Source organism: Apostichopus japonicus, chromosome 8 (genome assembly GCF_037975245.1).
Source record: "Apostichopus japonicus isolate 1M-3 chromosome 8, ASM3797524v1, whole genome shotgun sequence".
NCBI classification, from domain to species: Eukaryota; Metazoa; Echinodermata; class Holothuroidea; order Aspidochirotida; family Stichopodidae; genus Apostichopus; species Apostichopus japonicus.
This window is the reverse complement of record NC_092568.1, coordinates 36,557,107-36,571,924: the sequence shown is the minus strand read 5'-3', so window position 1 is coordinate 36,571,924 and position 14,818 is coordinate 36,557,107. Positions and strand designations below refer to the sequence as shown.

The 14,818-nt window shown below is 37.7% G+C and overlaps 1 protein-coding gene across 5 annotated transcripts in view; it reads left to right on the top strand.

The window, feature by feature from the left end:
* The window catches only part of LOC139971868 (homeobox protein Meis1-like), a 190,361-nt gene that overhangs the window by 105,786 nt on the left and 69,757 nt on the right, over positions 1 to 14,818 (top strand). For all 5 annotated transcript variants that reach the window (XM_071978654.1, XM_071978655.1, XM_071978656.1 and 2 more), the window contains one exon: positions 10,373 to 10,562. In XM_071978654.1, coding sequence (XP_071834755.1) covers positions 10,373 to 10,562 — 190 coding nt within the window. The remainder of the gene's footprint in view (positions 1 to 10,372; positions 10,563 to 14,818) is intronic.

Sequence of the window (14,818 nt, the reverse complement as noted above, 5' to 3'; positions counted from 1 at the left end):
GCAATGATTGATTGCTTTCAGCTTGTAGAGGGAGTGAAACAGAACGCTAATGAAAGATTGCAATTACAGCTTTCAAGTCTCTCATACACCACAATCAAGACATTCACAGCTCTCCTACGGTGTTCTCTCTTCTCTCTCCATCTCCATCTCTCTCCTCTTATTCTCTCATTATCCGAATCGTCATCGGATCTTGATTAAGTTTCTTCCAGTACAAATAGGGAAGAAGAAGAAGAAGAATATAAAGAATAAGATGAAGTATTAATGCTTTTTTTTTCTTTTCTTTTTTTCTTTCTCTGCAAGAATGTTAAAAGTTCAGAAAATACCAAGCGAGAGGTTCTTCTATATAAATTTTTATGATTATTTTTATGATTTTTTTTTTACCTTGCTTATTTTTTTCATAACACTGATTATATCGCCAATTTGTCCTGTATTTCCCTGAGATTTTTATGATAACTTTAACAGATTAAACCACATGGAAGTACCAACCAGCTGCCAGTAATTGAGTTAGATACCAAGAAGGCTTTCTCTTATTTGGGGAAAGCAATGCCAAAAGAGATGAGTTTTGTAGTATCCTTCTGTAGTTTTATGAGTCACATCGTAAAAAATTAGCCGCAATTTGCCCAAACCGTGGAGGTTTTAATATCGTGGTATTAGCAGTGTAGAGAGAATTGGAGTAGCGTATCGTATATTTTTATACATGAGAAGTGATACAGAGAATGAACTGTTTTAGTTCATTCAGTTCAACTATTTATAATCCTAATAAAGTCTATATAAAAGGGGAAAAAACAGAAAATAAAAGAATAATTCAAAAAAAAAAAATCAATAACAATTGTGAAGTCTGTACAAAATTTTTAATTTTTTTTAGATTACCCCTTTTCATAATAAGAAATGGTACGTATGTCCAAACAGACCCATAAAATTAACCTTTATGCTAAAGATATTTATTGTAGCACATTCCTTTCCAAACTTCACCATCCAGTTATCCACATTCTCTGGTAGGTTATATCCATAGAAAAGCGTTCTTGTTTGTGAAAGATAAATGGGTAGGAACTTAGGAAGTATGTTCATCTATTTATGGGGGTATACACATTCTATAGGATATTTTCTAATACCAGTCAGTCTTAAACCTAGCGGTGATAAGAAAATGCCTGAACCGACCGACCCCTTCATGAATATTCACAAGTTTCATTTTGGCACTTAAAAGAGTACCTTACCTAAGTAATACCATGTTATATGTCATGTCTCAAATTAATGCTCAGTAGGTTGTAACATATATATATTTATCTGCATTTGGAGATCTATTTAAAGTTCTGTAAACACCTGTGTGTGTATATTGACTGTCGAAGTGACTAATTTGAAATTTTATGGACCCCCAAATTTCCAAGTTTTTAGTTAAAAGTTGTAAACAGAGACCATTAAGGCATGAACATCCTATTGTTTTACTATCTGTAAACAGTAGAAGGCTTTCATTTGGCTCGGATGAAAATTTGTGGCGTACGCACGTTTAAAATACTCCTCACTTGTAGTCTACCAGCAAGATGATTGATAGTGTTAACCAGGGCTTCAGCGTTGAAATAGTCTCCAAGTCATCTGGATTTGAGGTGAAAATGGAATATATAGGTGTGTGTGGCTGGAAATGCCTTGCAGCCTTTAATGCGAACAGTGTGAAAACACTGTCGAGCATTTTTAATGTTACATGCTTTAATTGGAAATTTGTTGCAGAACACTGTTAGCATGAATGTGCCTTGTACAGAGGGTTTTTTACACATCGGTCGAAAACTGAGCATCGCAACGATTTGAAGTACTTATAATTAGTGACATCCACAGCGACAAAGACAATGACAATGACAAACATGTGGAAGATGTTACAACATTTTATCTTAACTGCCACTTCTTAATGTATCTGAAAGTTGTTACGGTCTGTAATCTTATAGAAAATATAGTTTGAATAATGTCGAAAGTTGAAAACATAAAATTTTATCGAGGTCTTTGTTTTGAGGTCAAATTTGTCATGAAGTTGTTTGTGTTTATGTTCGTGAATTTCTCTTGCTTTGAAAGTACATATAAAGTTTGCTAAAAAACCAGTAGTAGCGAGGAGGTTGATATCTTCATTTTTGCGTAGGTCTGCATATCAACTACGAAGTATTGCGAAATACATCTTTTGGTCGCAGTTTTTCAAGCTGTTCTTAACACGATTTGATCACCAGGTCTCAATGATAACTGTAAGATTGTATCTAGCTGGCCGAAACGATGTTGTAGTTTCGTCGCTACAATGACAAGTTGTATGAGGCATCAATAGATTCGGTTTCACAAAAGTTAGGGTGACAATGCCGCCACCTGTACAATGCGCCCTTAATCCTCTCTTTAATAATGGAAGGATATTATCAGCCCCAGGTGAAAATTCAAAATAAATCTCCATTGTATTATGTCACCCAACGTTCTAGCTATCTCTCTCTCTCTCTCTCGCTTGCTGCCGTCGTCGTGGTTTCAGCGAGCGGCATGGCTGTATCACTGTGCTGACACGCTCAGGAAGCTTCGGCTGTTTACTTTTCTTTATGTGTTGCTAGGTTAAAAGGCAAGGCCAAGTTGACTATGAGTGTTGGTTAAATTCGCTAATGAGCCATGTTTTCTCTCCTCCCCATGTGTTTTCCTGAGCTCTTAATTGCACACATGTTTGTGTATGCATTAGTGGCCGACCAAATCGAGCGTTTTCAAAGTTAGTTTAGGAATAAGTGAAATATTAATGCCGAAAAACTAGCGCTGGACAACTGCTTCAGTGCGCACTGCTAAGTAAACATTGAGCGTATGAATCTCAATTTGAGATGGAAGAAGAAGGAAAGGAAGCTTCATCCTTCACACAGAACAGAGTTGAACGACAACGTTGCCTCAGGCAAATGAATTCACCTCTCATGTCTCAATATCTAGGCTGCTGGAATTCATTCTCAGATTTTTCCTCGTACTTAGCCAGTCGGGTGGGTACTGGTACAGCCTGCCAGCTCAGAAAATTGTGGAGGTTAAACAAAGCAAGAACACCATAAGATAGAATACATTTTTAAGAATTAAAAAAAAAGTAAAAAAAAAATTATGAAAAAGAAAGAAAAAAAATGGTGTATAAATAAAATATTATAAAAAGTATTCCGTCTCGTTCCACGCACTTTGGGTGAATCGATCGCAGTCTGAAGCTGAATTAGAACCGCTTATATTTTTTATAAAGTAGTCAGTCATTTGTGAACAGGCGTACACTGATGATGCCGATAAATCATGGGGCAAACACATAATAACATTTATAAACACACTCACATACACACGGACATGCACATGTACATAGATACCCAAAAAAGAAGACAAATAAAAAAATGTAAAAAAAAAATGCAACATAACCTTTTTTACAATGTTATTAAGACTTTATTCATTCAATAATTATCAATGAAAAAAAGAAGGCAAGAATCGAAAGAATTTTAAGATTTTTTTGTTTGCATAGTATGAAAAGTGTTACAATGGTGTGGGTGCTAGGGAGGAGGAACTGCAGGGAACAGAAAAGATAATTATTATTTTAAAAAAAGGGAAGGGGGGGGGGTTGGGGTTTGAAAGGGAAGAATTTTTGGTTCTGTTTACCAAATTTAGTGTCATAAACTTCTTTGTATCGAACTATTGATCTTAATATCGTCAAAAGCGATCGTGTTTTGAAATACAGTACCGGGAAAAAATTTGGCCAATTTAACACTAAAATGTTGCTTGAAGGGAAGATATCTTTTGCAGGATTTCACGACAGACGTAACAGCATTATCATTCCCGACAAGTGAAAAACAAGGAGGGAAAAAGAAAAAGTCAGTTGCTTATCTAGGGAGAGTGATCCCAAGAAATGCGTATAGTCGAAAGAAGGAAAAAAAATAAAAAGGGTAGACGCTGTCATATTTTGTTGTTGGCTATTAAAAGGCCAGGCTTTACAATATTTACGATTTGTTTACTTATTTAGTTCTTCGGCTTTGTATGTTTATAGGATCATTTGAACCCAGGACTGGAACAATTATGTTTATGCTTTGCAGCCCTCATAATGGTAGTTTGTTTAGAGTAAAACTTTCACAGGAGGGAAGTTGGAGAAGGGAAAGAAAAAGGGAAAGATTTTTATTGGAAATGAAAAAATTCCTACAGCATTTCAATCAGTTTGATGAAGAGAAGCTAAGCACAAAGCGTTGGTTTTTTTTTTTACGGTTCTTTTCCATTTCTTTTGATTGGGTTTCTCGCTGGCCTTGGAGTGTCTTTTAAGCGTAAAAGACAATTGGGAGATAGGCGCACCAGGGCACACATTGGCTAGGAGGGTGATCTAGGCCTGAATATTATATGCCAGAGGAGAGAGAGACTGTTTTTTTGTTACTTTTAGAGAAAAAAATGTCGCAAAATTTTCAATATGAATTTTCAATATGAATCAATGTAATAACACTTGCAAACGAGCGAAATTTATGTGATTTCATCTTAGAAGGACATTGAATCCTACCCACAAAAAATTCTCAAAATAATAATAATAATACCATGTAGCTGATACTTTATTATTAAAGTCTAATAAGAGAGTTTTATCAGGGAAGAAATTTGGAAGAGACTACTGTGCACCAATTTTTATGAATGTCGATATGAAAATATCGCTACACCTTTTGGTTTAGGAATGTGATATATTAATCTAACTTTCAATAAATTGTGCAGGTTTTCTAAGCTTGTAATCGCTGGCATAAGAAGCAGCATTGGTATTCCTACAGTCATCTCATGTATAGGTCTAATTTGTGCAGAAAATTGAGTAAAAAATAAGTATTCGGTAACAAAATTTTAAGTTTCTTGTCAAACAACAGCCCACAAAATTTACAATTGAAAGTGAATATTTTGTCCTGTACATTTGCAATGCCATGATAATGATGTTCTTTCACAGTCGTTAATATTTACTTTACAAAAGTTTTTATTATCAATTTCGATATTCAGGTCCATACTGACTTTATGCTTCTTATTGTAGTTCTTTGATATTAAAATGAAACCCTGAGACATTTTCAGAACTTTAAAGAGCTTTAACCGTCTCTCCTATACTGTCTGCCTATGCTGTTTGCAATTTAAGTAACATTTCGAATCAGCAATTCGGTCTTCTGGTAGGACAGACGACTCGAGGTGCCTTAGATTTGATAACCATCTGCCCAAAAGGAAGCATCGAAAAAAAAAAAAACTGAAATTTTCATGTAATTTTTTGGGTTTAAATTCTCAGCGATCGCCGTTGCCACGAATCTATAGGATTGTTGGGTTTTTAAACGGTTCTAAGATATTAGTGTGGTGGTTCTTGATTCGTCAGAGTACATGGCTACTTAGCCTCCCAGTGTGAGCTTCTCTGCTATGGATGTCGTCTCGACACCTCTAAATCCATTAGAGTTTTAATAGCCAGTGTACCCAACACCCAACCAGGCCAGTAATCATTTCGTTAACAGCTCTCATTTCGTTTGACGGCTACTGACAATTGCTGTCAGGTCATGCTCCAGAAGGTGTCTGTCTTGCCACTTGGGTGCTGTGCACATGCTGTGGTTGGGGGAAGCCTCTCTATCACGGCAATTGTTTTGGAGTTGTCAAGGTGTGGAGTAATGCCCTCATGACATATCGCTACACCTGCGGCCCTCATTGAACTTGTACCACTAAAAATAAAGACTGGTTGGTTGTTAAGGCAAGTAGTGCCTCCTGTGCCTGTCTGTTGTCAGAGAGGGGTTTTCCCTCTCAGCCAAATTTAAGCAAATAGAATACGAAGGAAGAAAAATGAGGAGGGTTTCCCCAAGCACACACACCTGTCCAGAACTAGATCCCATTGCTTGAAATAGGATTTGACAAGGTGGGGGAGATTTTTTTTGCACTGCGATTTATGTCTGTGATGGCTTGATTCAGACTTTGTGAGTCTATATATATATATATACCCTTTCGATCCTGACAGCTGGGCCTAGGCTATTCAAGGTATTTTGGAGACTTTGATTTGTGGCGAGGAAGCCTCTATCGATAACCCAATACTTGCAGGTACATTGAATTTATGAATCCAACCTTTCCCAAGACAGTTGGGTCTGAGGCTCCCTGATCATGGGTAAGTTTTATAGGTGCATGTCATCGGGGATTATAAAAGTGTCCCTCGCTATGTTGTAGTATATAAATTATATGACTTTAAATCACAGAATGAAGGCAATCTAAAAAAACGGCCTCCTTAATAATCAGTGAGTTATATACAAATTTGTTTCAGATTAAATGATTCTTTTCTGTTCTGTTTAGTATAGCCAAGCTTGGGGATATTTTGGGTGGATAGTAATATGGATGGGTATGGAATGTGGGGTGGGGGGGTGGGGTCAGGGAAAGGGGGACATGGAAATTGGGTCAGAGGTGCAATGTTGTAAGAATGTCTCCGGTTTATTTTTCTTTAAGCAAAATGAGATGTTTGCCAGCTGAAGCAATATTTTAACATTTTTCAAACATATCTCTGCCTACATGTTTAATATGATATGACTACTTTTCTGTCCCCCTCCCCCCATGTCATCCTCATAGTTTAGGGGGGGTACACCCTGCAATAACCAAGACCACCACAAAAATTCCTCTGATGATAAAAGCTTCCATTTCCTGTGGCTTTTAAGTACATCCCCAATGTTTAAATTGACTGGTTCCATGGAGGCTTCCTTTATAAACAAGATTAATATCTGTTTATCAATGGAAAGTGTACCATGTACTCCCCATGCTAACATTGTTTACATTACTGATCACACTTTGGCTGAACTTTGACCTTATATTCCAAACAGTCCCAGTTTTTCTTTTCATAGAGAGGAAAGCTTTTATATGATCATGATGATGATGATGATGATATTTGCAAACCATACCATATCATGTTTTGGGAATGGAACAATGGCACAATAATGTATTAAAACTTCAATATTTATCTCTTGTTGGTGTTTGCCTGCTTCAGTGTTTCTTAAAGGCATGCTTGCTATATGGCCCCAAATATGCTAGATTATTCAAATATGGTCACTTTTGGTCAAACTTCTTAAACTGTTTTTGTGGTACAACCTTCGAGGAGATTTTCCTCACTGGGACATACAGTCATCTTGTGTGTTCCATATAAATGTCTGAGAACAACTTGGAGAGTAAAGACCTCCAGGAAAATACTTTTTGAAAACTTCAAGCAATTATAGCAGCCTATACTGACTACCTTTAACCCTTTTCCACTACTCGCCCCCCCCCCCCCTTGGAAATATCTTGGCAACTCCATTACCGGCTGTGCATGGATCAGCGCTTGCAAATTATGGTGGTAGTAGTGGGGGAAGGGGTGGGCAAAGGGGTGGTGGTGGGGGTTATGTGTGACACATTTTTGTTTGGCGCTATGCCACCATTAGACTCACCTTTGGATACACTAGTGATACCGAATCGAAGGAATCAATTTTCTTGGGGAAAACACATTCAAATCTTTTAGAGATTGTTTAGAAAGTGAAAATATTTAGAAAGTGAAAATCATTTTGGTCATTCAATTTCTTCCTCTTACCTAGTCCACCCCTCCCTTTGTCCACCCATTCTACATAGCGGGTAGTTCTCATTGTTAGCATGTAGCTTGTGAAGGTATTCTCAGGCTCATTGTTTCAAAGGAAATTGGGTCTGTACATCACTTGCTATTGGAAATCTTTGAATATTAAAAAAAAAAAAAAAAAATTCAAATCTGCCCCAAAACATGCGAAATTGTGAACAATACCTGTAATGCAATATACTGTAGCTATTCAAGGTAAAAGGTTGGGGGGGCGGGGGGGGGGGAGAAGAGGAATTTAACCTTTAAACTTTTCTCAAAAGTGTACCAAGTATACAAGTTTCAGAATCAAACCTGCAATTCTGACTAGCCTAAATTCCACTCTTATCGCCTCTCGTACAGAGTAATGAACTTGTTCCTTGCAGTGCTATATTTATCCTGGGAGGAGGAGGAGCCCGATTTGGTTATCATGAAATCTTGACATGTTGTAAGCGCTGCTTGTCAAATCTGATTATTCGACGATGTTATAAGTTCTAAAACAGTTACCTCCTAAGAAGATCTCCTAGAGGGTCTCCATCAGTAATGACAATTTAGAAACAAAAGATTATAAAGAGAAGACTAATTAGAAGAGTGTCGTATTTAGATATGTAAAAAACAAGGCAGCAAAATGTTAATTTGGTGCAATTTTGAAGTATTGAATAATATACTAGACTTAATAGACATGCAGCGATGGTCTAGGGATGCAAGCAGATTTAATATGAAAAGCAGAACTTGGCCAATCTCCACTGAAATAAGGAAACGCGAATTAAGAACAAAATTGGGTTCTGTATGCGACACGCTTTTTTTTTTCTTTTTTCTTTTAGCCAAAAGTTATTTTTAAACCTGTAATAGGATGTGTTTGATAGGTTAAATACTAACAATTTTAAAGTGAACTAGAATTAATTGACGGGAGAGAGATGGGCCTTGTAATATCCTGGATCGCACCTCCTCCAAAATGAAAACAAAGTGGAACGAGCCGTATTGTTGGCAAACTTGGGTAGTTATATGCTATAAATGGCCAAAAGTGTTAAAACAAAATTTGCAATGTACAGTTAACAACCCTTGATGACAATTTTTGGGAGCGTACAAGTAAACATGGTCAGTTGCTGTTCGGTTGCCATGGTGACAGACTGCCCAGTGCAGATGGATTCTGTCATTGAATCGTGTAACCATTAAGAGATACTTTCAATTTGCTTTCATTTATTGTTGAGATTCCTGACTAATTCATAAGCCTGTCAACATGTACATTATAAACACCTAGAGACTACTAGTTATAAAACACAGCAGGACGTGTGTGATACATGAAAAGCTATGAGCCGTGGACAATGAACAGAGTAGAAACATCAAAAGACGATATGCAGACCTTGCGAAATTAGATAGCTCAATGTAACACTTGTGTGGTTTTAAATCTCGCCAACGTAAAATTAAATGAACTTGAACCCTCCAGAGCGAAAGGATGGAGAAAGAAAAAAAAACCCATCAACGAGGGTTGTCGCTGATTACCATGCCCCCGCTGGACCGGTGTTACAAGGTGAAACTAATATAAGCAAGGAACGAGAATATTACGTGGTATGGAAGATGTTCCAGCAGGGATGGGTTACCCCGGCTGTTTTGTGAAGAGCATTTTGCCCGTCCCACGGACGCGTGGTATCCATTCATTCTCGACATCATGTTAAGCCCGCCCCTGGACATGCTGATCAGAAATTATAACACCTGTCACTTACTCTGTGTGAAATTGAGTCGGACGGCTTCTGAAGGGATTCCCTGGGTCTTCATCAGAATGACTAGCATGCCAAGCTACGCAGTGTGTTACTATAAGTGACCGACATTTTTCTTTCCAGTTCTGCCCCTTTTGCTTGTGTTTTATAGCCTCTACCAAGGTGGTGCATGGTGTTACCATTGTCTTTTTTTAATTGCTGGTTTCCCACAGCTGTCACGATTTTTTACATTTTATTTTTATTTTTTGGTGCTTTTAAAGAAGTGTAATAATCATTGCTACTCTGCTCTGAAATGAATATTTCATAGAGGGTATTGTAAACCTCAAAGTAAACAAAAACAGAAGATGACAGACACAAAAATTACCCAGGCAAAAATAAGTAAACAAACAAAGTAAACAGATAGCGTAAAGAAGTAAACAAGTAAATAATTCAGAAAAACAATAAATCAATCGTATAGTTATAAGCGAAGATAACAACCCATTAAAATAGCATGCAATAAATGGAGTTGGATTGTGACTGATTTTCTAAAATTAAACTATAATGCATTAAAGAAAAAATGTTTCATGATAATTTTTTCTTTGCAACAGCTATTCACTATTTGTAGTGGTGAGAAAGCAGAGAAAATGTTGTATTACATAGATTTTCTATTTCTTGCATTATTTTATCTTTGATTATTTTTAAATGAATGATGATATACTTTTGTTTTTCAGTAATATTTATTTATTCTCAAAATGTGTTTGCTTCACCACAAACATGAATATTCATCAGTCATCAGTGCTGGCCCAAAATATGCTAGAAAGTCTGAAAATGGTCATAATTCGGTGAACCGACTTCAAAACAAGCAATTTTTACCTGTACCCTTGAGACATTTGTCCTCACGGAGACATTGAAATCTCTTATATTTGCGGACACAAATTCAATGTCAAGAAGTACTGTGGAGAGTCCGAACTACCCCAGGAATATACTTTTGAAGAATGTGTCTAGCAAGATTTAGCATGCTGAAATTGGGTACCAGTACACCGATGACCTTTTTACAGGAATTAGATCAGAGATGCTAGTAACACTGACATACTTATTTTCTCCTTCTCTCTTCCGTTTCTTCTGACAGGTTTTACACCAAAGTCAGAACCAGACAGGTTTGAATTCAAACAGTGGGCTGCCGGCAAATTCAAATTCGGGACCAGGTCACGGGGCGTATAACCAACAACAGGAGGACACACACTCCAATCCTGGGTCAGACCCACCTCTCACTAGTATGGTATCTTCAGTGCATTCTGGTGACAACAGTAGTGAAACAGGTAAGTGAATCATCCAACTTTAGAGAAGACCTGGGATGGTCCTCCCCCGCCCCCCACACATAACCCCATCAAAAATATATTTCACCCTTCTTTACCCCCCTCTCAACAAATGTGAGCTCTCTCCCATCCAACCTTGTGATGCCCTATGAGGCATTTGTGATCCCTGGTATTTAAAGTACAATTTCATAAAACATATAAAGAGCATGTTCACATTTGTAGCACAATTGCCACAGTGTGAGTGAGGTATTAGCACTACTGCACAGTCTGTTGTAACCATGTTCACATGTCTATGATGTGAAGGCGTCTGTGCTCACTTTCAAGTTTCATATTTGTGGTCGTCGGATGGATGGGCTCCACCAATAGGATCACATAGTCAAAGGTGTCTCGTAATGAGCCAGCGTACTCAAGCGAACAGGTGAACAAGTGATGAAGATAAGATGTTGAAGCTAGAGGGCTTGTCTGACACATGGTTTTACTCTTTAAATTATCTGTCAAATTCTTAAATTACTTTCAATTTTCTGTCATGTCTTCTCTGATGTCACTGTCTTATTTTCGCTCTGAATAAGATCGGGTTCAGTTTGCCCGTTGGGCATATTGAATCCTAGTATCCATTGCAACAAATAGTATTTCTCTCACACTGTAAACAAGTTTATGTGGTTCCAAAATCTTTGGGAAACCCCATGGAGCTGAAGAGCCAAGCTTGGGTTGGTTCAGTAAAAAAAAAAAAAATCGACCTTTTGGTCAGAATGTTATTTAATATTTCATTTAATTGAACATTACATGTCCTCTAGCCAGGGCCACTGGTCCCCCCCCCCACTTGTGATTGAGAAGGTGGAGAATGGTCTGGAGAAATGTCGAAGGAGGGGGGGGACATGAACAAACCTAGTGTTCTATTGTATACTAATAAATTGTAAGAATAAGTGGTAGGCAAAAGCTTGATATAGTGTTTTGCACTAGGTAGAAAAATCAGAACCAGATAGTTGAGCAAGAAATTGGCTCAGTACCTGCGTACCCAAATATTCTGCCAATGTTGGGAAAGTAATGAATACAGTGTTGGGCAAAATTATCTTGCAAGCCCCCCCCCCCCCTCCACCCATGTGAGAGCATGCTTGAACTGTTTAATTCCACTACTGAACATTCACATGATGTAACTTTACTTTTTGTACTGAAATCCATGTCTCCAACAAAATGAAAAAAAAAAGAAAAAAAGGGGAATTTAATGAGATTCATGGTATTTGCATAGAAGCAGTACCCTTCAAAGTCATGCGGTCTGATTTAGCTTGTACTGGACGAAAAATTACTAGATTTGCTATAACTTGGTCCCAAAAGTTTCAAAATCTCACAACTCACAACATATTTGGAAGCAGTTTTTGAAGGTGGGGTCTTTTCTTGGTTCTTGTAAAGATTGTGACCATCATTGTATTCACAGTTTGTGAACATGTTGTCATAAAACTTGAGGAGCTAGCTAGCGAGTTGGTCACTGAAAATCTGGTACCATCGCACGATACTCTGCTAGACTGCATCATTTGATGGTCGCTTAAAAGCAAACTGAGAGGACATTGTTGCTTGAAAATTACACTCTTTTTTACATCCTCTTGACTTGATAAAAAACACAGCTGTGTGGGTAGTTTTGTGATAACTTACCGAGAAATGTCTTCTACTGGCTGACATGCTATTTGGAAATAAGGGGATGATAACTTTGAATTGAGCTATAAAATGATTCAGGGAAAACAAAGAGATTTGTAAGACTGTTATTTTGTTTAATTAATCAATAACTTACAGTAGTTAGTTTGATGCAGGTAGACAATATCAACCCTAGCAGACAGACCACCAGGCTCCAACCGTAACTCCTGGTAGGTCGTAACCCCCGGTGATGTATAACCTTTGATGTATGCTTGTTAGGGTATGTGAGAAACTGGTTGCTCAAATAGCATGCATGGTAAACTTGACAGTGAGTAAGGATTCAACAACTTGGAAACTTTTTGGCTTGTGGATTTCTCTGTAATGAAAATGATAATTGTACGATGGTGTTATTGCATTGTGGGAAAAACTTGAAAGTGTTTCAATAATTTGGCCAAAAGGAAGGTTTCATAGGCAAAAAATTTACCTTTTTAACATTACTACATTAGCGTATGTTAGTATAATATAAACAGGTCCTCTCAACGAATTAAGTTAAATTGAATCATACAATTTATGATTGATAGGCCAAAAGGGTCACCTATGGAACTAACCTTCACACCTCTAACCCTTATCCCATCTAACTATCCCCCCCCCCACCCATGATCCCTCACACCCTTACTAAAGAAATTTTTCTGTAACTGAGACACCATTTGACCCCTCCTTTAGTAATATCATAAGTGGGTGGATAAGAAATTTGTCAAAGATCACTTTTGAAGCCTTTCGCACGTTGATTCATGCGTTCATTTTGAATATTTCCATTGATTTTCAAAAGTAAAAATATTACATCAAAAAGCTTTGAAGTAAGCTTTTAATTCCAGTCTTTGAGACTATACAGCCCTGGATACCTTATGAATTATGGTAACTTCTTTTGTCTGTCATACCTTCAGTGTACGTACTAGCTTAGTTGGAGGTACATTCGTTTACAATAAAATATCTTCCCTTCCCCCCTCCCTCCCCCATCCTTGCAGATATTCTGAGAGAATAGTTATCTTAACATGGGGTAAGAATGAGTTTGTCATCACATTAGACACCATGTTGCTTTATTTCACCCCGGAACATGCTGCTCGTAGGTCAGCGATGATGCGAGAGGCAGGTAGAAATAATAAATACGCTCTCAAGTTGGGAACTCGGCAAATCCCCGCCGATGATCTAGCTGACAATAACCCCGTTAGTCAGTTGCTGGCAAGACTCCACCGTAGAGGTGCAATACTTATATCATCTTGGCTCTCCATCTAGTAATTGACATGTCAAGTTACCACCGGAAGCCAAAAGCCACTATTATTTGTGTAGTTTACATGTAGGGAAGGAGAAGCTATAGAAAGTAGCTTTAAGATTGAAGATCAATGCCAAATATCTTGATTTGGTCGTGCCTTTTTCTTGGGGGGGGGGGGAGGGGGACATTTTGGGTGACAGGGCAGGACCAGCAGGGAATAATATTACTACTTTCTGAGTTATTGTTTCATTTAATGTTTCATTCCTATACTCATGTCTATTAAAGGAGGCTTGCCTAAAGCTGGAATGGGAAATAGACCCATTCCTCTGTCCTGTTAGCCTTCGTTGGTCTCTACCATCCACCTCTATCTTCACCCCCCCCCCCCCCCATGGATCAGAAATTGTACTAATGTTGTACTCAGCCTTATTACACATGTTTCTCTTTCTCTCTAATTTCAATACTATCTTTGTAGTTCTATTCTGTGGCTTAGTTCTGGTATTGTGTATCTTGGAAATGTTCATTTCAATTGGACCAAAATGCCATTGTAAAACAGCGGTAGTATGAGGTTGAAAAATCATGACAGATGAATGGATGAATGAATGAATGAATGAATGAATGAATGGATGGATGAATGGATGGATGAATGGATGGATGGATGGATGGATGAATTCATGCATGCTTGAATGAATGAATGAACTAGCTGCCATCTTGTTTTATCAAACTTTATCAACTGGCCTGCTTTGTAGATGAAAACCATTTGTAGTGGTGAAGTTCAGAAACTGGTTAGAGACATGAAAATATGTTAATGACCTAAAATCTGATCCTTCTGGAAGGAGGGATGCTGTGTGCTAGATTCAATTCTGCCATTCTTCTGGGATTCATGTCACTGGGTCAACTATGTGAGAGTCTCAGAGGTGTACATGTGTGGAGGGTACATATACTAGAGCGACTGCGTTATCGGCTGGTAAACGAGGAATCACTGGGTTACAGTATTATTAAGAAACCGAGATGATACTTCAAATTGAGTAAATGCAGCTTTGATGTTACATGCTGTGATAAAGTTGATGTAGAAAATACAGACAAAAAAAGGAAAGACAAAAAGACTGAGTGTAACAGGAGTGTGACTGGGGTGTGGTGGTTATAGTTCTATTTATGCTGACCCCTTTTAACTTCACAACATTGAGAGAGGGAGAGAGACATAATGAAGATTAACAGTCACACAACCCAAATCCTTGTGTTTGACCCCAAAAAAAAGAAAAAAAGAGAAAGATGACCTGATTTTATTTAAATTCATTTTGACAGTCCGTATTAAAATGAAGATTTGGGTCTGAAGTTTGCAGACTCATTTCCCCTAAATTAATCA